Source organism: Passer domesticus, chromosome 13 (assembly GCF_036417665.1).
Source record: "Passer domesticus isolate bPasDom1 chromosome 13, bPasDom1.hap1, whole genome shotgun sequence".
NCBI classification, from domain to species: Eukaryota; Metazoa; Chordata; class Aves; order Passeriformes; family Passeridae; genus Passer; species Passer domesticus.
Window position 1 is genome coordinate 14,791,554 of NC_087486.1, and position 27,621 is coordinate 14,819,174.

The 27,621-nt window shown below is 39.0% G+C and overlaps 1 protein-coding gene across 1 annotated transcript; it reads right to left on the reverse strand.

Annotated features, from left to right (window-relative positions):
- Positions 1-496: 496 nt before the first annotated feature.
- Positions 497-27,505, reverse strand: LCP2 (lymphocyte cytosolic protein 2). Its single transcript, XM_064387781.1, has 21 exons — positions 27,215-27,505; positions 24,365-24,427; positions 21,757-21,803; positions 16,264-16,332; positions 15,381-15,412; positions 14,288-14,322; positions 12,843-13,044; positions 11,993-12,093; positions 11,047-11,116; positions 10,706-10,789; positions 9,909-9,934; positions 9,801-9,820; positions 9,592-9,696; positions 8,664-8,694; positions 7,992-8,004; positions 6,870-6,990; positions 4,433-4,482; positions 3,493-3,596; positions 2,609-2,692; positions 1,493-1,648; positions 497-795 (listed from the first exon to the last, which is right to left on the reverse strand). Exons 1-21 carry the CDS (start codon positions 27,290-27,292, stop codon positions 673-675), a joined length of 1,614 nt encoding a protein of 537 aa, XP_064243851.1. The 5' UTR covers positions 27,293-27,505; the 3' UTR covers positions 497-672.
- Between the last annotated feature and the right edge of the window lie 116 nt (positions 27,506-27,621).

The window sequence follows — 27,621 nt, forward strand, 5'->3', positions numbered from 1 at the left end:
AAACTTCCAGCTGTGGGCTGAGGCATGGGATCCCCAGTGCTGTGCAGGGAGGATGTGCTCTGTGGGTGTGGTGTTCTGGAAAAGTGGGAACAAGCACTTTCACAGCTGGATAACCCAGACACAGATCCTGGCAGGCACCTACATCTCCAGGGTTGGAGGGGTTTTGGTGCCACTGAAATCTGGGTGTTCTTCAGATCTGAGTTGATCTTTTCATAGAAGTGAGCAGAGTTAGATTTACTGAGGAAAAAATTGGCTTTTATTCTGTCTACTCCACAGCTTTGACAATGTTTGGGTCTACTCTGTATCACTCCAAATAACAAAGTTGTTGCTGCAATTCTGATCCAAGAAAAGAGCTCCTATGAAAGCAGAGGCTTGTATGGATATTTATTTATGGTTCATCAAATTTGGTGTGGAAATAATTTCAAGAAGATATACATATCTTGGAAGAAAAAAAAATCTCATGTGCTTTATGATTAATGGACACTTTGTAGGAAAATTATATTTATAGAGTACTGTATTTAAGGCATAATTTAAAAATAACATAGTCCTTTTTCTTTGAAACTGTGAATTTTAATGACTTCATGATTTTAGTTTGCTGAAAAGGGAAATATCTTCAAGTTTATAAACTTCAGAAGGCTTCAGTACTATATGTGATCTTCTCTAAAGTTTCATTTAAATATGTCCTGCAGCATATTTTAACATGCACTGGTTTCTTGACCCTCTGTCTTTTCCATCAATCAGAAGAAGGGGGGTTCTTTGGAAGTGGTCAATGATATCTGCTACAGAAGAAAATTCCTGTGGGATGGAAAAAATGAGAAGACTAAGGACAAAATGTCAGAATTATTAGTAACCAGTAGAAACAAAAGGGTATTTTAAAATTCTAAATATTTATCAATATTATAAAAATATATATAAGGTTCAGATCAAGTGTTCTCATTCCTGCCATGATGTGTTGTTCAGTAACTCTGTGTACAAGCTGCTGCAATGTTGTATAATTAATTTTTACAGTCTTGGTCTGCTTAACACATGCTGTTGCCACTGTGCTTGATGTGATGGCTGCACTTGAGAGTTCAGAGGTGGCTGATCAGCTCAGGGGTTCTGTCTGGATCAGACCTGCCAGGATTGTGCTGAGCAGTCTGTCTGGTGCCAGCAAACCCACACAGTCCTGCAGGCTGGGGCTGAGCCACCAGCCTGGGAGCAAAGCTGGAACTTGGCAGGTATGGATTAGCTCTCAGCTCTGCATTTCCCTTGTCTGGTATCTCAGTGGGAAACAAACATTCCCTAAGCAGGCACGTGGATTTCTAATGGCTGTGTTCTAAGGCCACCCCTTCACTCCCTGAGAGCAAACAGCATAACCTGACTCTGCTTCCAGCAGTAACAATATTCTCCCATGAATAACTGAGACAAGAAGCAGAATTCCAGCCCAGGAGAACAGTCATCTGACACTGAGGAACAAGGCAGGAGATGCCTTGGAGTGAAAAACACGTGGTACCTCTTTTCCTTTCAAGCTGGTTCCTAACAAGTACAAGTGCTCCTGCTCCTGGTAGCGGATCTGGATGTTGTACACTTTGTCTCTGTACAGCACCATCAGGACATAGGGGTGAGTCACTGTTTTCCTTGAGCTGTCTCTCACCAGGAATGTTCCATCCTGAAACAGTAAAAAATGAAAGATGACAAATAGCAGACACTCCTGGGTTTGCTCAGCGTAACAACTTTCACTAGAGCACTTGTGCTTCTAAGCTTTTCTTCTTTCTGAAATCTTTTTCCTTTCTGATAAGAGAAACTGCACCATTAAAGCATTTAGGTCTTTTGACAAATGTGTTGTCTTTCAGTTTGCCACTTCAAACTTTCCTCTCTGTTACAAAAGCAGATTCTAAAGGAAGGTAGGAATGGTGTTGTATGAGGGAGAGATTCCATTAAAGGAGGAAGTGAAAAGACCAACCTCACATCACTTTAACCAGAAGAGAAGTTCATTTCCACTAAGTGCCAATCACGTTTCCTACGTGATGGATTTATAGGCAGCTTAAAATAATGACATTGTGTAATTTAGATAAAGGCAGTGATGCTGTATCACTATCTCTACTTTTCTTAGTCTCAGATCTATTTTGACAAATCTTCCATTGAAATCCCTTTCTTAAAGGCACTGAATGGGACCTCATAAACTGGACTTTAGTACAAGTCACTGGAATGGTGCACATGCCATCTTCAGCTCATGGCAAATGCGTGATGCAGCACAGGGTAACCACAACTCCCACAGCAATAAATCTATTTATCTTTATGGTATTAAAGATTATATATTAAATATTATATATTTTATAGGCCATATTATTATTTAACATATATTTATTCTATTGTTTTAATAATATATTATTATTATAAATATATAATACATTTATTTTTAAATTATTTATTTCTAAATTAAATTTATTTATTTAAACTATTATAAATATTTATGACATTTTAAATGTATTTATGTCTATTTTTGTATTTAATATTAAATATTCTATATTAAATTTATTTCCACTTTTTTTTTTTCCATAAACCTTGTTTGAACCTGCAGTTCATTCTGCTGTGCTCTATGCCCAGACAAGGGTGGGATTTGCAGTACCTTGTTGATCCTGCGGAGCGCTGCCTCTGCCTCGGGCCGGCTGACAAAGGCCACGTACCACTCATCCTTCAGAGAGCCCTGGAGCTGGGGACAGGACAAGGACAAGGACAAGGTCAGCTGCCAGGGAATGGCAACATGCAAATAAGTAGAGAGAAATTGCAGTGTGAGGATATGTGAGTCTGTGTGCAGAATCTCTGTGTGTCACGGATCACACTGCTATTTATTGTGGCATGGAAAGTGCTGCTAAATTGTTTTAAATTACCTGCTCGCTTTGATTAATTTGAAAATATTACAGATCTAGATATTACACCCCTGCAGGTAAGCTAAGAAAACAGATATTTCCAAATACTTTCAATAAAAGATTTTAAATGGCATATTCTCTTTTGTCTACCTGGACACTAGGCACAAAGGCATCCTTTGCCTTTGTCTGTCTGTTTGGTTTTAGCTATCATCTGAGACAACTGTGCAGACTTCCTGTAAATGCACTATTTATGATTGCCCAGCAGTGTTATCACCATGAGTGGTTTGCTCTAAACTTGTTTTATTTAAGGAAATGTGAAGCAAAAATGCACTCAATGAGTCCTTTACACATCAAAGTTTTGTGGAAAGAGAACTGAAAGTTCGATACTGCTTGAAGGCAGTTGTGCAAAACAAGTAATCCAGAAGACAAGTCTTTTTCTTATTTTGCTCTTTTGGGGTTCAACTATTGTTGTTTTTCTCGGTGAGGACAAAATAAGGCACTACAGTTTGACATAGAAAAGGAAACTGAAAGCACTCAGTAGTGTCCTGACAGTGACTACTGACTAGAAAAACAACTTTGAAAGGTGTTGTCTCTCAAAACTAGAAAACTTGCAGTCTTTACAGCTGTGGTTCATGTTTTGTACCTCATCTTCCTCTGTGTTTGCCTGGTGAACAGTCTGTCTGCTAGGAATTGGCAGTGGAGGTCTCATGTCAGCTGGGCCTCTGGAAGGAGATCTGCTGTTGCTGCCTTCAGAGGTACAAAAGTAGAAAAACAATGTTAAAACCAGAAAAATAACTTCATCTGTGCACCCAGGGTGTAGGATCTTGATTTTATGAAGCATAAAGTATTTTTATCACCCTGCTACTGAGACACCTAGAAATTATTTGAAATCAGCTTTAGGCTTCTCTCTGAGAGCCAGGTTTGTTACATAAATCCATCCTTGGTGCACAGGGAATTTAACTGAGCTCTTGTGGTTCAGATCTCCATAAGAACAGATGAACTGGAAATAGGGGTGACATTTTATCAGTTTCTGTACCACAGTTACTCACTTGAGAGCATCTTGGTTTCTTTAGAGACAGAAGTAACATTGTCTCTTTGCAATCCTTACCTTCTCAGCAATTAGAAAGTAAAAAATGTCACTGTAGGACACAGCTGTTACCTTGTGCAAAAAAAATTACTTGTAAAGCAATTGATGTCTAAGTTTTCTCTATTTTTTTTCTTACAAGATAAATATGGAGCATATTTCACATGAAAAGCATTTGCTAACCTTTTTAGGGAGTATTAGCACACCACAGTGATTTGCATAGCTCAGCTCTCAGTACTGTACAGAAAAGGATGGTTTTATGAAGTTTTGACACTAGGTGAACTAGGCAGGAAGCCCAAACTTCATGGGGAAGAAAAAGCCCAAAATCTTTGATTCAGACTAAGTGATTCCTTTCAGGAATTTGATAGTTTTCTGTTCACAGTCCAAGCAGAAACATACATAGGAAAAAAAAAAGCTATTATATTGACTGCACTGAAACTGCCTTTCAACTTTCATTCACTTAAAAAAGAAAAACAATGTAAGGATGTAGGATGCAAACCTGGATGGAAGCGTGGTGGTAGAGAGCCAGTTGAAGACAGGTTTCTAGCACTGTTTAAAAAAATAATAATAAAACAAAAGAGTAGTCAGTATAACTACAACATTTCTCTACAACATTTCTGTGCTCTGATCACCTGGTCTGAACTTTGTGCCAGTTTTACAGAATGTGAGAGCCCCTTGAGACCTGTGCAGAGTGAGGAGAGCCTTCTGTTTTCTTCTTTTTGTTTTTTTCTTTCCTTCTTTTTGTGTAAGCGGATCCACCTTTAAGTTTACCTGGAGCTCAGTATCTGGCAATAAGGTAATCAGTAAAGGCCACAGAGACTTCTGCAGCAGGATCAATGCAGGAGAGCATTCAGCTTGTGGAGTTTTCCCAGGGAATGGCTCTGCCTTCCCCAGAGCAGCACGCACAGGGGGCAGCTCACCAGACCTTTCTCGCTGCGGGGGTTCCACTCACAGAGTTATTTTTCTACTGCTTCTGTAACATTGTTGATAAAAATGCAGCTTCACATTTATGTTGCAAGCTGGGAAGGGCCAGCAATGTCAGGGACTGGGTTATCTCCCATAAGAGGAAAGGCTGAGGAGCTGGAAGCTGAGAAGGCTCAGGAGAGATCTTTTAAAGCATATAAATACCTGAAGGGAGAGCCAGGCTCTTTTCACTGCTCCCAGTGACAAGAGCCTTTACACTGCTCCCAGACCAGAGGTTCCCTCTGAACATCAGGAAATATTTTTTAATGTGAGGGCAAGCAAGAACTGGAGCAGGTTGCCAAGAATGTTGTGGAATCTCTCTTTCCTTGGAGACATTCAAATGCTGTCTGGATGTGGTACCAGGCAGCCTGTTCAAGGTGACCTTGTTGGGTAGGGGGTTGGACCAGAAGATGTCCAGAGATCTCTGCCAACCTCAACCAGCATCCAAAACTGCTCAAATTGGAGCCCCACTCTTCAATTTCTGGGGCTTTTTTTTTTCTTTCTTCACCTAATTGAGAACAAATTGCCTGCACTCCTTTCCTTTACTGTTCATATTTCTCTTCTGCTTAAACGAGCTGTTAAAAAGTCTCTGAGATAAATATGCTAATTTTGTTTGCACAACAAAAACACCCTATCATTACTTGATTTATGGGAGAGAATCAGTCAACCCAGGGGCCTCTGCTACAGCAAAATTTGGCAATGCTTTTTGAATATAAGCAGAAATGTTCATCATAGGAATAGTTCAATTTGCATATGACCTTGCTAATGCTACTGCAGTATTTGTTTTGGTGTCAGCAGTTCCAGAGAATGATGGTAAATATGAGGAATTCATCAAAGAGCCATTAAAAAAATACAGAGATTAGAAAATGTGCATCAGACATGGACTCAAGGAGCCCACTCTAAGTCATCAAAGTCTAAGTCTGTTGTATGGTAAATCAGAAATCAAATTTAATTAGGGGCTCTTCTGTCTAGCAAGTGAAGGCATAACAAATATTTGTAAGTTGAAGCTGGGAAAAAATTGCAGCAAGGTTCACAATTTTAAATAGGAATTATCAACCATTAGAGTAACATTTAGTGAAAGGGAGGTGAAATTCTTTCAGATTCAACTCCAGACAACCAGGGTTGTGGAGATTTTTAGTTTCAAAGTGTGAGGAGTTGTAGCTCTAACACTTAAGGGGTCCTAGAGTGTACAGGACCCCTTTGTCCTGAATCCTACCTAGTTTTGTAGGAGATGATCCCTTTCCAAAAGAACTGGTCATTCCTATGAACCCTCCAAACAATGGGTGTCTTAAGAATGGAAGCTTTGTACTTTGTAGGGTCTTGATGCCTTAGGATTTAGCTTTTCTATTTTTCAGATCCTGCACTGCTTTAGTGTATAGCTCTAAAACTCCATGGCCTGTCAGCTGCCGAGATTTATTGAGATAAAACAATTCCTCTCTAGGCCTGAACTCAAGGACACCTGATTGTCTCAGGACCCAGAGGTGTAAACAAGAGTGAGCTGGGGGGATAATTTGAAGTAAATTACTCCATTACCTGGAGCTGTAATTTGGAGGATTAACCCCTGAGATGTAAATGAACCAAACTTCAAATTGTCTGAAAAACTCATGACCATTGTCCATCCTGGGTGTAGCCCCTCAGAGGCTTTTGACTGCCCAAGCTGTACCTATTGAAGGCCTTCCATAAATACCTGCTTTTACTCTCTTAAGTTTGTCTAGCCTCTCTTCTAGGAGGCCACTCCAATGCCTCCAGTTTAAAAAAATTCCTTGCCATAAAACAGAGAGACTCATGGCTTTTTCTTGGTTGCCTGATGTACACTCTCTGTTCCACTGATACAGATCTTCAATTCCATAAAGGATTCTCCTGATAGTAGGAGCAGCACTAATTAGCATTGTGTGAGGCAAGGGCACAGGCTCAGTAATGAACTACCAAGAGACTGAGATTCAAAAGGAATGACCCATAATGGTGAAACAAACCTTTCTGCAGGAGGAATGGTGTTGGATCCTGGCTTAGGTGGAGGCTTGACAGATTTGGGTGGGAATGCATTGGAGCTGTATGGGGGCAAGGACAGCTGTGGCACGGGTCTTTGCAGGGCAGCTGTGGAGAGGAAGAGAAGGAAATTTAAATCCTACATGAGATATTCTTAAGTGAAGTAGCATGAAGAAATTCTTCACCTTACTGCTGTTTAATTAGATAAATATAATGCAATAAATAGTCCTTGATGTGTTACAGACTGGAAACTAATAAGCTCAGCTAAGAACTTCAAGGTAGGTATTAAAACTAAAATTAAACTGGAACTGGCTTGAGCAACATTTATATTTTCTAACATCTGTTTTGGATAAGCCAAAATTCAGGTACCTTAACTGCAGAAGGTGGTATGTGTTTTCTTCTTGTCATGTTGCTTCTAAATAGCAGAGTTGATCTCACCTTTTTGAACATCATTCTGAGATTTCTCCCAGCATGAAATAAAACATTTTCTTTCTACAGTGTCCTCAGACCGGAACTAACAGGAGTGGAACAGGTTAACTGTGCTCTGCACAGCTTAAATAACCTTATTGTTTATGGAGGCTTAGGGGCAGAGATAATTCAGAGAGGCTTGGCCAAATGTCCTGCTTCTGTTATGGAGTCACTTTACCAACTCAGTTTCAGAAATCAGCATTCTGCAGTAGTTTATAAACACTGGTGGCCCATGGAAGAAGTTCTGCTGCTGTTCATGAAGGTGACTAACATTGCACAGAGCCTGGTGCCAGCAGGGTTTGCTGGGGACTGGGAGATACCAGGTTTCTGTTTCCAGCTGTTTGATGCTGCGTGCAGAACACAAATCTCTCTAATGTAATGTATTCCAAAATAAGAAATCCTGCTGGCTGCTAACTGGCTGACTGAAGGAAGCTATTAGCTGTTGATTTCCTGGGGTTTGTGGCTTTGATATGTAAATCTGCATCAGGCACTTTATAAGAATTCTACTGCCTATCAAGGTACAACCTGACTTCAGAAATGGTTCTAAGAAAACAACTGAAGTAATTTCCTTTTTACTTTTTTTTTTAGAACTAAGACAAAGAAAGATTTCAAGTCTGAAAAATCCCTGTAGAAATACTTACTGTCTTCTTCATCCTGTGGAGCAAAAAAAAAAAAAAAAAAATTAGCCACATATTATAGCACAGTTCTTAGGAATGTTTTACAAAACAAAATCTGGACATTGGTCAATCTTGAGTATGCAAGGATTACAAGGATTCTAATAGCTACAATGTCACTTCCCTCTACAATGTTGGGTGTATTGTCTTCATGCAACACCAAATAATTTTTTTAGTTTTTTAAGCTTTAAAGTTTTAACCAAGATGTGTGGTAGATGTCCCATAAAGCATATTGACCTAAAATAATCAGAAATTCTCAGGAGATATAAACTTCCTTCAAGTAAGTGTAGACTCTCAGAGTTATCTGAAAGTGAAGCTTTTAGGTCAGCTTAAGTTGAAAGAAATCCCCAGAAGCTCAAATCTTTTTTAAACAAAACCACTTCTCCCATGTCATAGAAGAAATTCTGGCCTTCTTCTTCCTGTTATCCAAGATAAAATTCTCAGGGAACAAACTGAGCTTGACACAGAAGAACTGTCCAAAAACACCCCATGTGCCATGAAAGATCCATGAGTATTCCTTACAATTTATAAAAGAAACAAGTTTACCTTTTCCAGCATTATTAGTTTATACAGGTATTTAATTTTACTGTAACCCCTATACTTTTAATATATAAATATATGCTTTGAAACTGTACTTACTTCATTTTTCTTGTGTGGTGGCCAACTGTGCCTGAAATGAAAACAAAACATTCATCATAGATGGAATACTCATTCACTTCATGTGCATTAGGCCGTATTTTCAACTAGAACGTGAATTTATAGTAAGTTTTAGAGATCAGTGGATGAAGAAATACTCTTTTTTTCCTCACAAAAACATCTAAAATTCTAATTTTCAGCCATAATCTAATGCATTATTCTAGTCCTTAGCCCATCTTGATTTTATCAACAAGAAAAATGTCTGATTAATTGATTGTAAGATTAGAGCTTAAAACAAGCTTGTACAATGATGAAACATTAGTCTTCAAGTCTTGAATTCATAATATTTGACAACACTGCTAGAGCACATCATAATGACATCAGGCTTTATTCCTCTGATCAATTATGCTGGCTGGTTAGCAGATCTCAATTATTTCTTCTCTTGTCTGAAGTACAGTCAGTGTTCAGCCCCAGGTGCTCTAGAAGAGGCTGGGGAATGATGCAGTTTGCTAGAAAATGCTGCTGCCTGTTAAGAAGCAGCTTTGCAGGCTAATAAAATCAATGGGATGAAAGTACAATTTTCCTTTTCTAACACCCTAAAACAACAGCAATAGAACTCATGTAAGAACGTTCCCTAGAGCAAGAACTTGCTCTGCTGGAAGAAACAAGGATCATCTATATCTTTGTACAGCTTTGGAATGAGTCATGCCCCACGTAATGGCTCTTCCAGATATGACTGGAGAGTTTTTCTGCATTCACACCTTTCTGCAGTTTCAAGCACATCCTGTGCATATTAATGAACCAAAACTTTGATACCCACAGACCCTGCTGTCATGCAGTACCAGTAAATCAGACCATCCTGTGTTACTTGTGCATATTTTTGTTAAATTTCATTTCTTCTTTACTGAATTTCAATCACATAAGCACTTACTTCCCAGGGCTTTGCTTCCTTAGAGGAGGTGGGTTGCCTCTTTCATATCTGTCACTTGGTGGGACAGGAGGTTTTGGCATCATTGCTAACTGTTCTCCCAGGGATCTAAAGCAGGAGTGAGATGATGAAATAAAGTCAAAATCTGCTTATTAAAAAATAACTGGGGAATACTGGCAATGAGAGGATCATTTGCAAAGGATAAATCTTACCTTAGCTGTGAAACCAGAGGCTGTAAAACAAGGAATAGTTAAGAGAATATGTAAGTGTATCAAAATAGGCAAAAACTATCAATAATCACAAAAAAAAATAAAAATTACCTTTTCAGGAATGCCTGGCTTCTTCCCTGAAAACAGTAAAAGCTTACATTTAGAAAAAGTGGAAGTTAATTAGTTAAACTTCCTATGAAATAAATGAGTTTTGAATAAAAATGAAAGTTAATCTTGCTGGTTGAAGAAATCATATCCTGAGATGTAAACCACAAAAATATTTTGGCTTTGCAAGTGATGGTAAAATTGCAATCTCTTTCCCTATTGAAGGGAAATTTAAACATTTTCAACATGGCACATGTCACAATCACATTATCTAAGGTTCAGCTTTGAACTACTGGATACTTTCTTGCCACTATGTAACAGATAAAAGTTTAGATAATAAATAAAATTGTAGAGTCATATCTGTAGATGTTTTATATAATGTGGTTTTCAGGTTTGAAGGAAATGCCATTTTTTTTGTGTCTTATTAATTCTCGGCCTTCTTTTAAGTCTGTTGCCACATTACCTACAGCAGTGTATGCAGAGTTTCATTACCTTTGTATGCAAAGGTGGTTTCTTCCTTTAACCTACTAAATATTTCCTTGTTCAATCACCTAGGTGTACATCAAACCTTTATTGCACAGGGTTCTCATAATGTATTTCTGTTCACCTGTCTGACCCAGGGTTGCTGTTTTCTGCATGAAATTTCTCTCCCACTTTGTAAGCTCTCCTCACACCATTTATTTATAAACACATTACTTTGATGACATTTGGTTGAGCCTTGTTCTTTTGCATTAATTATATACAAACTGATGGTTTTCAGTAATTAAAGCAACCCCAGTGATATTAATGTGAGCAACACTGACCTGATCCTGGGCTGTCTCTTTCATATGGGGGAGCAAGGCGATCCAGAGAGGGTTTGGTGCTTCTGTCTATGGAAGGAGCTGGGGCTAAACACAACAACTGTGTGAGATCATTGGCTGGTACAGGTCAATATAGCTTTATTTTGCATAGATTAGAACTGGCGTTACTTCTTAAAACAACAATTCAGACCCCTGTATGAGTACAATTGTATAAGTCCAGTTCTTAAAACAACAATTCAGACTCCTGCATGAGTAGCAGAAGAGAGTGGGACTGAGGGAAAAGAGGAAGAAGTGCTGCACAGGCTGTGGGAAAGCTTTACAAAGAGAACACCAGCTGTACTCACGTTTCAAAGGCTTCATGTTTCTGTCTCTGCTCAAGTCGTTGTTGCTTGGTGGAGGAGGGAAAGCTGGCAGCTAGAACAGATATTCCACAAGTGGTTAAAATGTGTCTTCACCTTTCTGGTTGGAGTGTATTAACCCCACCACACTCGTCTGCCAGTCTTGGGTGGCACAGCACAAGGAGCAGGTCTCTGCTCACTGCAGGGAGGACAGGAGCCAGGCACCCTCCTGAAGCAAGACCAAAATCAGTGATTTTTGTTGGATGCAGAATTGCCTCCATCTGCTGTGCCTCCCAACACTCCAGTGGGATGTCTCCTCGGGAAGGGAAGGTGTATTGTCAAAGGAAAGGAACAGGAGCTCCAACAACACTGCTGTATCTCTGTGACACTGCATCAGCCCCTCCATCACATCCTAAACCTTTACTTGTGTAAACATTGCTAGGTTTAGTGTACATCTGTTCTGGCAAACACTGAACCTATAGTGCCAGCTGTCAACAGCACAAGAGCTTTCAGTTTTGAAGTATTCACTGCAGGAAAGAAAGGAATCAAATCTTGGTCATCAACATTCTGATTACACAGTCTCTTACACTCTTATGTGGTCCTAATTCAATTGGGCAAGTGCTAGAAGTATAGCTTGGAAAAATATAACCTTGTTTTCAAAACAGACACATCCCTTAAAAATATATAATTGATCTGGGAGAGGCATTCACAAGTAGGAGTATATCTCCAGTGTAAGAATCAATGAAGTAATATAAAATAATTAAATATATTTCTCCCATGAAATTGAATTGTTCCTTGAACAATGGCCACCTTGTAACAGAGTTCGAATCTATTTTGATAGATTTGATAGGCTTCCTCTTCATACACTAGGTGAGTAAAAATGGCCCTACACTTGGGCTCCTGAGAAGGTCCTGGGATAGGAAATAGGTGAGATATTAAGACAGGAACATACAGTAGCACTTCTTCCCCCAAATGAGGCTGGGCCAGGTCGGTGGGGTGGTACTGGAGGCTGATGTGGAGGCTGATGTGCTGATCTGGTTGTTGTCGGTCTGTCTGAAAAAAAACCAAAAATCCCAAATTAAACAACTACACAGAGTTTGGTTATTATTATTAATAGTGATTCTATCTTTATGACAAAGAGCCCATACAAAAACCTGGCTACTGAAGTTAATAAATCATCAAGACGCTGCTGTAGGATTTGACTGGCAGTGGCTTTAGCATCAGTGTTGTGTTGGGAGTTCCAGGCTGGTCTGTCCCTGAGGGTGATCCCCTGCCAGGCTCTGGGCCACAGGATTTATTTCATTCCCTGCAGCACCGTGTGTGAAACACCAGCCAACCTGAATGGCAGCTTTGTGCTCCTGAATGGACTCCACAGCTCCAGGCTGCTGAGGATTCAGACATAAAACAATGACAGGCAGGTACAGCTGATTGTTCTTTTCCCAAGTTTCACTAGAGTTTTTTTGGCATTGTTGTGAGAACCTGCTCTGTCCAAGGTTGCACTGCTAAAGCTACTGCAGCGTGTAATGTGTGTGACTTCATACAGGTGCAAATCAAAGGCCAAGTAATGCACACATCACACAAAACTAATCTTTATTCCAACAGAGCTTGTCCAAAGTAGAAAATGTAAGTTTAAAAGTCACAAACTCACAGAGTTTGTGTCACTAAATCTTACTTATGAACTACACTGTTACCTTCAAGGAAAAACCTTCCATATTCCATTATCAGCTACCTAAAAATGTGTCTGATAACATGGGAAAATCTAATTTGTAAATTATTAATAGTACTTAATTTTTAGTAATTACCTATATAATCTGTGCTGCTTGGCAGTGACTTGGCAGGAAATATGACACTGTGATGTGCTTCTTCATTATTGGATGGAGGTGGCTCATAGCCATCACTGTCATGTTCTGCTTCCTCAGGCTCCTCTGTTGGTGATTCATAGTCAGCCTCATCTTCCTTTTCCTGGTCTTCATCAGGGCTTTCATAGTCATCATCATCATCATCCTGGCAAACGAGCATAAAAAGTGGATGCTGGAAGAGAACACTAAACCCTGCAGAGCAGTTTCCTTGTGGCCTTTCACCTTGTGGCCTTTTCGGAAAATACCAAACTTTTACAACCAGTTTGAGGGGGGAAAATCTGTTAAAGTAATACAGGGAAAGGAGAAAATATTCCACTAATGCATGGAGCACTCAAGAGCTTAAGAAAGGAAAAAAATCTCATTCGATGACAGTGAGTGCAGTGGGAGGTCAAGAAAAGGTGCAAGTTTGCTGAAATGCATGAAGTGTTTTAGGGAACAGACAAAGCACCAGCAAACAAGCCAGTGCTTGTAGGAACACAGTGGAGCAGCAGTTGATGCTGCTGATATTCATTCTTGCTTTCTAACAGGCCCTCTACAGCATGCAACCCAACTTGTGAAAATTATTCATTAAAACTGAGGTCTTTGGTTTGGGTCTTGGTGTCCTCCTGACCCAAACCAGCCTCGTTTGCAGGACCTCACAAGGGGACAGTGTCAATATGGTCACTGCACATCTGTGCAATCTGCCAATGCTGGAGAGAAAAAGAACCCTCCATTTGTCATTGGTACCACAGGTGGAATTTCCAGAGTCCTCTGCCCTGGCACAGAGCCCACGTGCTCTGTAGGTGGTTACTTTTATCTCTTGTGCTCGCAGAATACCAGCAATCTCCTGTGAACTTAGTAACAAGTGGCTTCTAAAAATGCCTCTCCCTCTTATTTTTGGACAAAAGCCATTAGAACGGGTTAGCCTCAGAGATCTTCATAGACTTAGGCTGTGCATCACAGCTGGGGTGGGTGTGTTTCACCTGAAGACCTTGTTGAGGCATTTCCTATGCCAAAAGGAGCTTCTGCAGGCTAAATGGCTTTTTTAAAAAAATACTGTTAAACAAGTTGGCTCTAGAGAATAAAATGGCAAGGATTTGCCATTGAATAACACAGCGACCTTGCACCTCTAGCCACCTCATTTAAGAGCTTGAAACAGGCGTGTAAAACTCAGCTGTGGTTCTGTGGGGACCTGACCATAGCCTGGGAGCCTCTATCGAGCAGCGGAATAGGAAGGCAATTCTGAATTTCTGGGGAGAACCTTTTCTCAGTGAGGAATTCTGTATGCAGCCCCACGATTCCTGCTCCTGCTTTTCCTCCCCCAGCTGCCCCAGCTGTGCTGCCCAAGCAGCCAGGGCAGGAACAGAGAGCCCTCTGAGCCAGGGGGTTTTCTTCACCCAAATACTCACAAATGAAGACCAGCCACCATCATCCTGAGCATACCCTGTGCAAAGAAACACAACCACACATTTCTGAGCATGGACACCTTTGTCAGAGATGTAACAACTTGACACAAAGTGTGCCAGAGGTTTCACAGCGACTTCTGGGAGCCAGAGAGAAGTTTGATAAGATGATTCATGTTTACCCCAAAAGAATTTTCTACCAAGGTCATTGATATAGAAATCAAGAAAGGAAGAAGGAGAAATAAGAGAAACCTGCAACTGCCTGTTCCAAGGAGCACTTTGTCTCTCATGACCAATGAGCAAAGTGTAAACTTATGAGTTCTGTAAGAATGTATAAAAAGCATGCATGCTAGAATAAAAACAGGTTTGAAGCCTTCTGAAAATGGGGTGTTGCTTTGTATTGTGACCATCAGAACTACGACAAGAATGAACCCAGCAAATGCCAGGTGAGTTCTGGACCTCAGTGTGTGCCCCAGGAAGGAACTGTTCTTTCAGAGGCAGGCTGGCACTGATGAGGGCACATCCTGATTCAAAACCAAGATAAAGCTGCCCTGCTGTGACACAGCCTGGGAGCTGGCACTTCAAGTTTGTCCCACTTAATCCAATTTAAATTGTATAATTTGAAGCAAAATGCTTTCAGAATGAGCCCAGACTTCTTATTTAAGACTTCTTCTTGTTTGAGACTATTTTAGCTTTCATAAAAGAAGGGTTTGGTGTTTTTTTTAATTTCAGCTTTCCTCTCTAATACAGTGATGCTAGGAGGAAAGACAGGGGTGGAGATGTTGGAACAGAAATATATAAACACTGATACAATTTATTGGGTTAAATAAAGACGTTTTGTCTATTCTCAGGTAAAAGTCTCTGCTTTTGCCTTCCTTCACCATCTTTTCTCATTAAAAATACTTTTTCTTACTTATTGTCCTGCATCTACACTTTTCCTTTTTGAAACTTCCTTATTCTCCCATATTTTCATTTATTGTTTTGGATTTTTGGTTCCTAACCCTGCTCCCCTCTGTTCACTCTGCTCTGCAAGTATTAATTTAACATTTTAATATTTTTAAACACTTCTTGTTGTTAGGGTCTGCCAGTATTCACTTACCTGTGTTTTCTGGAGATTTTTGTGTTTGGGCCCTGTAACAAAGGTACAAAAAATAAATTATTTCTATTAAATGTTTGATGCTTCTATTGCAAATAAAGGCAATAGTTAACTGTCACAATAGAAAGAAGTTTACATAGATGAGTTTAACTCTGCCCAAAATGCCAAAAACACATCAGGTGATATTTACATAGAGGGTCCTCATAAAATCTAAACAGTTTCAAGAAGAATTTAAGTCAGAGAAGTCAAGTGGTTTGAAGCAAGGGGACTCAGTAAATACATTTACCAGTCCTGAAAAGAGAAACTTCAACATCAAGCTCATAAATGTAAGGTTAAATAAGGTTTTTATGGTTTTCAGTTCTAGTTTTGGATTCTAGTGAATAGAAATGTGTAAAATGTTATCAGATGATGCAAAACCATGTTATGTAGACTGGACTTGGTTTTCATTGGGTAGGGACATAAATTGTTCTTTTCTCATAGAATGTTCTTGCAATTTTTGCTCTTCTTCTATTGTGCATGTTATATTCAGTGACAAATATTAACAATTAAAGAGTATAATGATGTATAGATCTGTGGAATGCATTAATGATGATTTATTAATAATATATGCCTAGGCTTGATGGCCTTCTTAAGGGCTGTGTGCCCAGCTGGAAAATTGCGTGAAACGTGCAAATGTTACTTGGTTCTGGACATGGCAGAAGTGTTTGGGGTGTTCATGGGCTCAGGATTTGGTATTTAATATCAGATGGCATTAATGAAACAGAGCTTTATTTTATAGAATTTCCAAGCTGCATTTGTGATCCAGGCATTATTGATCAAATGAAAACCAGTCCAGAAAAGATCTATCTGAAGGCTTTGAACAAGAAAGCTGAGTTGTCTTACTCACCATTTTGGAAGGAAAGAGGAGAGCCTCCCTTCATTTTTGTTTATTTCTTGGCTTAATTTACTTACAATTCTATTGGACAGAAGAACAAAAATAGTTAAAAAAAAAAAACACCTTGAAACCCATCACTTGTCAAAGCAGCGAAATTATTTTCTTTGCCATTATCCCTCAGTATTTGTTAAATTTAATCTGGTAACTCATTATTATTATTTACTAAATGGTAAAAACTCTGAATTTACCATTCAATTGCTAGTTGTGCTACAGCATATCCAACTATAAACTAGACTCTTTTTCCCTTGGTAAAACCCCAAATTGTTGGATTGTTTGTAAAAACAAACATTAAACCCAGCAAGCCTTAGGATTTTTGGGTGTTGTAGACATCACACTGCTTCAAATAATGGCCATGTCATTTGTATGATTTTGCATGAAAAAAAGCAAATAATACTTCAGGAAACCAGAGCTGCAAAACCAGGGATTAAATGTTCCCTAAAACTCTTCTCTATTCCTTTTGTGTTCCTTCCTCTGCAGCCAAGCAATCCCTCCAGAAGAGAAGGGGAAAGGCTGATCTAATTTCATGTTTTAATACATTTTCGGGGCATGCCAGAAATATTAATGGAATATCAAGAGGCTGTAATTTTATGCCTGGAGAGATCTTTCCCAGTGGAGGACAGTCAGTGCTGAGATTCACAGGGCTAATTCTACTGAGACACCAGAATTCTGCTCTGCTACTAACGAAGTTTGCCTCTATGACTATTTTGTTTCAAGGAAAGCTTGGGATGAGCCATGATCTGATTCTGAACTGTCATTATTTCTTATTGAGGAACATCCAACTTCAGTGTTGTTTCCTTTTGCTGCAGGGAATAAGGAAGTTGTTGTGTGAACAATAAATTCCATGTGAGACATCAGGAAATGTCCTGGGGTGAGCAGTGTCCTGCACACATCAGTGCTTTGGTCAAGAAGTGAGTTATGGAATTTGTCTGTGGCTTATTCCCTGCTGTAGAAGAGGCAGAGGATCCTTCAGAATGTCTTGGGTTTTTTTTTTCAGCTAAAGAAGTAAAATGAAGTTATCTGGTTTTGGAGCTAATAATTCCTAGAGTTCAGACTTCCCTGGGTGTGAATGCGACCTGAGTGTTTGGAAGCTTTCTGGACTAAACCTGGGCTGGCTGCTACGAGCATTTACACCAACTGGTTTTTGAGGAAAAACTGAGAGGCAGAAGTTGATCATCTTATCTTGCTGCCAAAAAAATAATCATATCATGCTTAAAATACAGTGTCTCATTTTCACTTCTAGTTTATTTGAAATGCTTCAAACCAATGGCTCAGAGGGTTTATTGGAAGAAAGCAAGTTTTAGGAAGGTCAGGCTTTACAAGAAAGGTTCTCAGGGAAGATTGGTGCACTGAGCAGCTGAGCCTGTCACCCTGTGAGGAAGGAAGTACCAAAACCACACTGCTCTCTGAGCTGTGGGAGTGGATGATAGGAGAGGATAAGGCAATAGCACTTGCAGAAAATGTTACTCAGACTTCTCATTCTCTTTCTACCTCCTCCACCAGTTGCTAAAGTTAAAACTGGCAGGAAGTTGAAATTTTTTAAAAAACCCACACAACCAGCTCCCAAAGCAGCACTCCAAAACTGGCTTTTGTTCACTCAGCTGCAGATACTGTTGACATGAGTAGAATCCACTCAACATGTATTGGGACAAAGGGCTTAAGATGGGTAAGGGAGGTAGAAGACAAATTCCTCTGGGGCCAGGAGGCTGCACAGTTGCACATTGAGCACTGTCAAAAGCATGGATGGTGATCCAAGCCTTTGGTTTGGCCCTTGAGAAGACTGCTGGGCAGATGCAATGCTGTGTTATTGACTTCAAAACAGACTGAACACCAGTTCTGTCCAAACCTCTAGACCCCAGCTGAGAGCATGTGTGCACATGCACTGGCATCTTTTACCTTTTTAATAGAGAAAGTGCAGATTTCTCAGTTTTTATGTTTGCACTTTTACTCTTCTGAAAGTAGAACGACGTTCAGACTGTGCCACGTTTGCAGCCTCTGGCTGTGTCACACTGAGCTGGCAGATGCCAGGAGTGCAATCATGAGCTTTCTGCTGCTGGAAATTTCTGCCAGTGCTGTGGGATACACTTTAGAGTGCTGTGGGAGATGCCTTAAGATTTTTCCACAAGGCTGGAAATTCCAGATCACAGGTTTGCCATAAACCTGCCACTGGAATAGCCAGAAGGATCAACAGCATCTTGAAAATTTGGAACCCTTTTCTCTCAAGATAGCAAACAATAGGAGACTAATTCCAGTGTTTATATCATGGTTCAGGTGTCAACCAACCACCAGTGTTATTTTCAATGAAATCTTTGCTTTTTCTGCTTATGAATTCTGACCACAGTAAGTAAGGCACATTCTGTTGAACGTGCTTTAAAATATTTTTCAAGACTTAAATTTGTTCTCCACAAGTATAAAATTTCATTACCTTCTCTGACTGGCAGTAGTGCTAAGGAACAATAGAAAAACCCTGTTTTTTCTCTTAAGCTGCAAATTGGCCTCTTGCTTCATTAGATTTATTATTAAAATGTTAGTAACACCCTCATGATTATGTCAGGACCGATGGTCAGTGTCTGCTCTGTGTAAAATACACAAAATCCCTTCCCAGTCGCACCAGTGTTTCTCTTTCAGGACTGTTGTTTGTGAGGATTCGAGTGTGTATCTAAACATAGTGATATTAATATTAACTTTTTTTGCCAAGTTTTCCAGAAAGAGTTCAGCCCTCTTTAGTGTGCTAAAGATTTTAAGAAGTATTTTCAAAATAGTGCTTAAATTTGTGGTTTTTTGGTTTTTATAAAGAAGCCAGAAGTTTTCTGAAGACATGCACCTGTAACAGGGCTGGTGGAGATGAATTTTCAAAATAATAATTCATTAGTAATAACAGAAGGTTGTAGAGTTTGACAATTAGATTCAGGAAATGACCTGTCATACCTTGTAATGACAATTGTGACCTACTTTTGATTCTTGAAAAGTCACAGAATCATCCCCAAATAATGACACAGTTCTATTCAAGCCCTGAGCAGTGGCTTTGCTCAGATACACATTTAGCAAGCCCACACCCAGCTCAGGAGTCATGTGCAGATGCAGTCTGTGCTTTGCAAACCTTATGTGATTCCAGGTGCTGCCTCCATGCAGGTCAGAATATTCCTGCTAATTTACTGAGGATCAATCTCTCTTGTTAATTTAACTTTTATTCATTTGGTCACCGGCCAAGGCTGTAACACCTGATGTTTATATTAAGCTTTTTGCAGGGTATGCTCAGGTTTTAGCACTGCTATTAAGTATCAGGTAGTGTAACTATAAAATGCTAATGCCTCTTTCAGCTTGTAGAAGAACTCTTGCTACAACCAGCTGAGGTTTGCATTATGATACAAAAGAAAAGTGTGAATGTGTTCTAGCAGAAATCACCAGCCAGAACTTTGTGTTTCGATTAGGGTGTGGAGATTCTAAAGCAAAGAAATTAATGTTTTAAAAAATGGCAGCTTCTTCTGCCCATTAATTCTATCAGGAGAGCTGTTTTGGGGTTAAGTGGATTTTTGTTTTATTGCTGTTGTTGGGTTTTTTTGTTTGGTTTTTTTTTGGTGGTTGGTTGGTTGATTGTTTTTGGTGAGAACCAGTTCTCTTCCCTAGTAAAGTTCTAAATTCTTGTTTTAAACAGTGTCATTACATGGAGGACCTTTCTGAATGTATAACCACCATATTCCAGTGAATATTTTGCTTGTTTGTAAGTATGAAAAGTTCCAGAGCTTTTCTTCAGATTTAAATATCCACTTATTTATTCAGTTCCTCAAGCTGTGCACCAAGCTTCACTCTTCTTTTAAAGCTCTTGATTTCAAATTCTCTTCTTGTTGGGAAATCCAAAAGATCTGAGTGAAAATGCTGTTCAGTTTTTGCTGGGGTGTAACACATAGAAACCCAGAAGACCTGTCTAAAAAGGCTGTTCACTTTTTCTGGGGTGGGAAAATCAAACTCTGAGCTATCAATGGGTTTGATGAGGAGGTGGAAGCACCTCCACATGGTTAGATTTCATTTTAGAGCTTCATCTGTGGCATTAATATCTCTGGTATGTCTGAGTTTATCAGACCATCCACTGACTACATTTCTCTCACGAATTCAAAAGGAAATCACCAGAAGTTCTCAATATTAAAAGCTCAGACAATGAGAACAAGAGGTAATTCTGCCAAAGGACTGCTAAGGTGGGACAAATTATCAGAGAATTACAAGTTCTACATTATGGTTAGATGAGTCTGTCACTGACAATCTGGTCTATCATCAACACTGTTAAATGTTTCTTTTAATTGAAAGTGAGTTCAGAAATTCTGAGATATCAGAGCATCTTCTTTAAATAATATCTGGACCTCCTTACTAACATATTGTACACCACCAACCCCTACTATCAGGACATTTATTATGTGAAAAAATAGGTGTGATTTTAAGAAATATGTCACATCCAAGGCTTTCAAATTCAGTCCTTAATATCTGATCTGAACAAGGGTGTCCTGCTGGGTACAGCTGTTCCCAACAGCTCACCCATGAGCACAAAATTTTTCAATACTCTTGTCTTCCCCAAAACACCTTCCACAATCTCTGATGCAACAGAAAAGGCAAAGCAGACTGTATCTTGTGTAGCAAAATCAAGTTACCCATGAAGGGAGGGAGTCTGGAACTGGGAAATGAGCAACAAAGACACAGCCATGCTGGAGCACCTTAAATTCCATTTTTTCCTCCCTCCTTTGTTTGAAGAGCTCCATGTGTCTCATGGTTATAAACCTTCTAACCTCCAGCTTAAATAGGTAGCACAGAGCTCAGAGCAAAATAAAATCCTTCATTTTTCACCATGAAATATTAGAAGAAGCCAATTTCTCTTACTCAGTATTGACTTAATGGGATTGTTTTTCTTCATTAAGTAACTTCTATGAAATTATGGAAGCTACTGAGACGAACTGGAAACTTTTTCAAAGCCTAATCCACAGAAGCTGAGAAAAGCTATTGAACATTGAATCACATGGTCCAGACTGATTTCTCTTGAACACCCACCTAAAGCAAAAGCACATGAAAACAATTTCAAATTCTCAGCTGTTGTGGACATAACTGACTTTTTTTTTCCTTTAAGTTAAAGTCAACAGTTAAGCAGTGAACAGTTAAGTCATACTTCAAAGGTAATACTTGCACGAAAGTTTAACCTTTGTGGAGCTGCTGTCAGTCAGAGAATTTATGCACGAGTTTTTTTGAACATCCCCCAGACAATCTTCTTGTATTGTATCATTTTGCTTGAGCAGTCATGACAAAACTCATTTTATTTTGGAATATTCTTCTTTTTCTCTCAGTACACTCAAATAAACAAGTCTCTAACCAATCACTCACAAATCATTTGCCTGATATTTCCTATGAGACTTCACTGCTAAACAGCTAAAATAATTTTTAACATTAAAATAGTTTGACTTTACTTACGGCACTCTGAGCTTTGGGAATTTCTGAATATCATTTTCAGACATGTTCTGGAAAGGAAACACATGGGATATGTGACAAAATTGTCCCTGGAACACCCTGTGACTGATCCAAGTGAGTCATACACATATATTCAAAATGTGGCATGAATTCATGTGATATTTATGTGACTTCAGAAGCCAGGTACATTGAATTCCTTCATATCTGCACAGTGAAATTAAGCAAGACTGTGCATGATTGCAAAATTTCAGAGTAGAACTGTAAAGTTTAAAATACAGAACCTTTGGCTGGAGTGTTGTTCTAAGAACCTTATCTGCAACAGAGTACACGAAGAATCCCATGTTCTAGGGGACACAGAGCTAGAAAACTCCTTGGACTTAAAAGCAGCCTCAGCAGGCTAAAAAATCCTTCCAGAGCCAGGGATGGGGGGAGGATGTTTGTTCCCCCTAGAACCTAAATAATCCTAGAACCTAAAAAATCTAGAACCTAAAAAATCCTCCCAGATCCAGGGATGGGGGGAGGCTGCTTGTTCCCCCTCAGCCCCTGGACTGAGGTTCCTCCTGACTGAGATGTGTCTGGAAACCTTTCCTGATGCCCCTGCAGAGTCATCCTTTCTCTTCCTCCAGCATCTGCAAGTCCACCCTTAGGACAGATTCAGGCATTATGAAGAGTTTGGATTTTGTTGATTTAGTGTTTTATTTAGTTAATTACAAGCTTTATGAATTCTCTTTGGAACATGGATGATAGTCTGGTTCTTTTGGTCTTTTTTACTGGTAACAATAATAGGTTTCTAATTAGACATTGGTTCACAAAGCTGTCAGTGTCAAAGGACAGAACAAATCCTATCTGTGTTTTTCCACACAATTTTGCCTCTGGGAAGAGTGAAACACAGGCAGAATGTCCTGCTTTTATGGAAATGTCTTGCAGTACTTCCTGAAGAATCATATTTTTTTCTAAAGGCTTTTTAAGCTTCTCTCTGGAGTTCTATTCTGGTGATAAATCTGACAAATATTAGAGGTATAAACTCTTTTACAAGGGCACATTTCTGTTTTAAATAATAGAAAATTTTATTAGAATAAGTTACATGGAACCCCTTTGGCATTATTTCCACTGCATTTCAATGGGGTTTTCCTTGTGGTAGCCAGTGGACACAGAAAGGTGACTCTGAAATTAGGATGTTATTCTGATTAATTTTAGAGCAACATTTTTACACCAGGTTTATCATATAGATCTGACAAGAGCTACAAACCCAGCAGACACTCAGCCTGAGCAGCTGCTTCTGAGCAAAAAGATGTTTCTTAGGAAAACCATTCATAAAGAGAAGTGATTTTTTTCCAGATTGCTTTGTACTCTGGAATATTTTACTGGACATCTTCCTCTGTGGTTCTGTTTAACAAGTGAACCTTTTCCTTTTTTTTTTTTCCATTATACAATTGCCAAGCAATTCAAAAGCTTAAAAAGAGTCTGAGCAGAGGTGAGCAGCTGCTTGGCTTGCTCAGTAGAAAACATCCTTCAAATCTGCTGGGAGCCTCTGGAGAGCTGCTGCACTCAGCTAATTACAGAAAAGTCTGGAAATAACAGAAAATCACAAAAATCACTTAGAAATCACAGGGTTATTGCACTCTCTATTTGCACCTCACAAAATCCCAGGATGTCATTGTGCTTCCAGAGGCAGAAGTCCCACTCAGTGCTTGAGCTGAGGAGAATCTCCTGGGGCTGGTAGAACAAAGCCCATGACACACCTGAATCATGCTCACTGCACCCTCCAGCAGCAGGGAGGGCTCAAATCCTGGTCCTGCAACAGGGGCTTGAAAACTTTTATGTTTTGTTTCAATGAAATGTCAAAAAACTGAATATTAGGACAAGTAAATGAAAAATACAAAACTTTAGAGGAGGTATGCAGAGATCTCCCCACTATAAGTAATCAAATAGAAAAAAAATATGACTTCTGGGGAAATAGAATGGTGAATATTTGAAAATAAAAGTAGAAAACAGTAATACTAAAAGCTCTTATACATCTTCATGGATGTGTATTTAAGACCTAGAAACAGCTGCTATGTCAGTGGAAGTTACCAGCTTTTCTCTAAAATTAAGTCAAGCCTTGAACAATGTTGATTTAAAGCCACTGGGACCTTGCTTACTAGTTTTGATGGTCTTATATTTGATTGCTTTTGTGTATTGCTACAGAAGAAATCTGATTTTATCTATAGAGGAATGAAGGATTTATTCCAATGAAAGGCCAGTCATCCTGAGCAGGGCTGTGTCTTTAGTATGAGAGGATAATAAATAAAAGTGGGTTTTCTGTTGTTAATATTTGAAAACAAGAACTTTCCATATTCAAGAATTCAAGACAAGATTGTCTGTTTAGAACTTCCCTGTCAGTTTAAAAAATACTAAAAAATATTCATATTGAACAACATGCTTGGGCTCCCAGCATTCCATATTTAATTCAAGTTGTCTGGCTGATTTTAGCAAAAGCATTTACATCCCATATTTATACCTCAGTAACCACCTGGATGGTGGCTCTTCATCTGCCAGTGCAAAATAAGGAGGAGTCAGAAACATCACATGGTTGGAGTTTTACAGGAAGGAATTTCACAGCTCCACTTACCAAAAACCTCTGGCCATTTATGCTGTGCTTCCTCACCACTTTCTCACAGTCCTTGTACTTTAGCTGTCAATGAGAAGAAGGTGATTATTGCACATGAACTCTAAGAATCAATTAAGACATTTAAATATAGTCTGGCTTTGAGTAGATGCTTTCAAGATATCTTTTTGTATGCCATGGCCTGCCTAAATGGCTCATTTTGTCCCATAAACATGGATTTTTATGACAGACATCCTTCAGTGAACGTAAAGGTTTTCATCCATTTAGGAACACATTATTCCTCACATTTACAAACCACCTCACCATTGCCTGGCCCAAAGAAATATCTGAAAAAATGGATTATTGTGGTACTGACTGGGATGAGCAGCTGCAAAAGCCCTACTGTTATCCAGGAATACTAAAGCTGACTGATCCCAGGCACAGAATTCATTATTGTGATCAAAAAGCTTTCACTTCTGGATGGAAATCTCATTTGTTAATCCTGGAAATGATCTATAATATTTGTAAAGCTTTTGCACAGGGTTATGTTTTCCAGTAGCATTTAGGACAAGGATATGCTCTTTAGAAGCTGCTCAGGTACAGGCTGACCACAGAGCAAGACAGGACATTTAAACATTTCCAACAGTTGTTCTGTTTGGTTTTGTTTGTTTTGTTGCTTTTTTTTTAATTTGAACAGTAATCCCATAATGTAAGAACACAATTTATATTTCTTATATTTTTATATATTTTTATATATTTATTTATATATTTATATTTGTATTTATATTTATATTTATATTTATCTGTATATTTATATGTATAGTTATATTTATATGTAATTTTATGTGTGATTTTTATATAGTTATATATATCTTTCTATAATTTTTATTTTATATTTGTATTTATATATTTATATTTATTATCTGGCGGTTTTCTGTTTCAACTTGGTCAGGTCCATATCAGAAGGAGCCCAAAGAGCAGCAGACAAAGTGACTTTTGGAGGCTTCGAGACAAAAGAATAACTTTTATTCTGTCTGAAACTTGAGTCAGTGGAAGTCCTGCAGGCCCAGGAGCCTGTGCTGCTGGGACAGCTCCCCCACAGCAGAGCAGCTCTTGCAGGGAGCTTTATTTCCCTTGCAGTTCTGTCCCTTTTTCATTTTAAGGTGTAACACTGTAACTGGGTGTCCAGAGCCTGGAAACACCCGAACAGCAGAGAGGATTATTTCAGGAGCCACTTTCAGTTATTCATATGAAGAAACAGGCCTAAATCAGGTTAATATTTTAGGATACAGATTAACACTTTTGTACAAGCTGAGGACTTAAACCTGTAAATAATTTCTTTCCTACAGTGAATTCTATCGTGATGTTACCAGCACAGATCTGTATGCAGAGGGAAGCAACACAGCACTGTGTTCAATCACTGTGTGTCAATCTTGAAATAATTGATAAAAAATATTATTAAAATAATATGGTAAAAATAATGTTATTTAAAAATTTATAAATATTGAAAAATATTGAAAATTGAATAATATTGAAAATATTGGAAACTATTATAAATATTGAAAAATAATATTATAAAAATAATATTATGAAAATTGATAAAAATAATTGATAAAAAATGCTGTTTAGCTATTAGAAATAAACCTTGGAATATCCCAAATATGAACATCTTTGCTTTTTCTAAACAAAAAAACCCCAGAAATTATTTGAAAATTTGGTTCATTCATTCTCTGAGTTTATATATATCTCTGAGTATATAAAATTCTCTGAGTTTATCTCAGTGATAATACCTTGGAGTTTATATATATCTCTGAGTATAAATATGCTCTGAGTTTATCTGGGGATAAGATCTGGTCACTTGTGGCAGGTGCCCAGAGCTGGCTGACTTGGGCTTACCCAGATTTTTTAGATGACCCAAACAGCTTTTGCCCTGATTATCTCTGTTCTGGAGAGTGTCCTGATCACTAGAAGGGAGGCACTACAGATAAATGTGCCTACAGATTCAGTTATGGCAGAACTCACAGTTGATCCTTTCCTCACTCTTCAGAATATTATTATCAGATCTTTCCGAAAGCCGTTTTTTCCTTCCTAATTTCTTGGAAATGATGGTCCAACTTCCCTCTGCACTGCTGCTGTAATGTTTTTCGTACTTGTCTGAAGTTACCTGTTGATAATGATCTCATCTGTTCCATCTCCAGTTTTTGGTTTCACTTTCCTGTGCCACTAACTCCCGCACCCTAAAATTAGGGGCTTGTGAGTAGTTGGCAGTTTCACTTCTCTGGAGATTTGGTAGACACAGATTCTATGTTTGATCTGCTCATCTTTATTAAGTAGTTCTGCATTCTACTATCAAACTTGCCTCAACTCCCCAGATCAGAGTCTCACAGAGTTGTAGGAGCCATTGAAAAAAAAAAAAAAAAACCCTTCACATTATTTCAAAATTAAGCCTGAGGTGTGCCAAGTTTTACAAGTCTAGCCATGGATGTGATTAACAAAGACATTCAGAGGTTCTTTCTTACACCCAGAAATTTGGCAAAAAATATCACTTCTGAAAATCATTGAAGATGAAACAGAAAACTTGTAATCTTCACACCTTAGTGCCTTCTGCAGCTGTTAATGTGTCACACCAACAAGCATTGTAGCAACCTGTTTGTTTTCTCTAACTAAGCCACGAGTTTCTCTTATACCCAATTTAAAAATCCCTTTCAAGACCCATTTTCACTGACCAGTTGAGCCCAGCTCCTCATTTGACAGCGGTTTTGCTTTTAGTTCAGCAGCGAGCTTTGCCTGTTATAAAATATCTGAATTCAGCCCAACCAATGTTCCAGCAGTTTGCTCCTCTATCAGATGAAGACAAAACACAGCCAAACTCACCGTCCTGAAATATTCTGCTAAGTCATCTGGGTCCCAGGTGAGCACGTCGGAGCGGTGCGGGACGTTCCGCAGGTCCATGGTTGGTTTTCTCCCCAGAGCACTCGGGAGTGTTCACAGCCCTGCTGCCAATGACACAGCCATGGATTCCCTCTCCGTGGCCACCTCCAAGGAATTCCTTGCCCAGCCTCCAGCTGCTTCTGTCAAGGAACTGTTCTGGTCAATTGAAATTACGCTGTGAGTAGCAGAGAGACGCTGCTTCCTCTGGTACAAAATGGTCTCTTCTCTGAGAAGTTTCAGCTAGTCAGCCTCACCACTTCCTTTCTCTGAATATAAATAAGTAAACAAGGAAGCACAGCAGAGGCTTGAAAATGCTCTGCCTGCTACATAGAAGTAAATGCCTATGGACC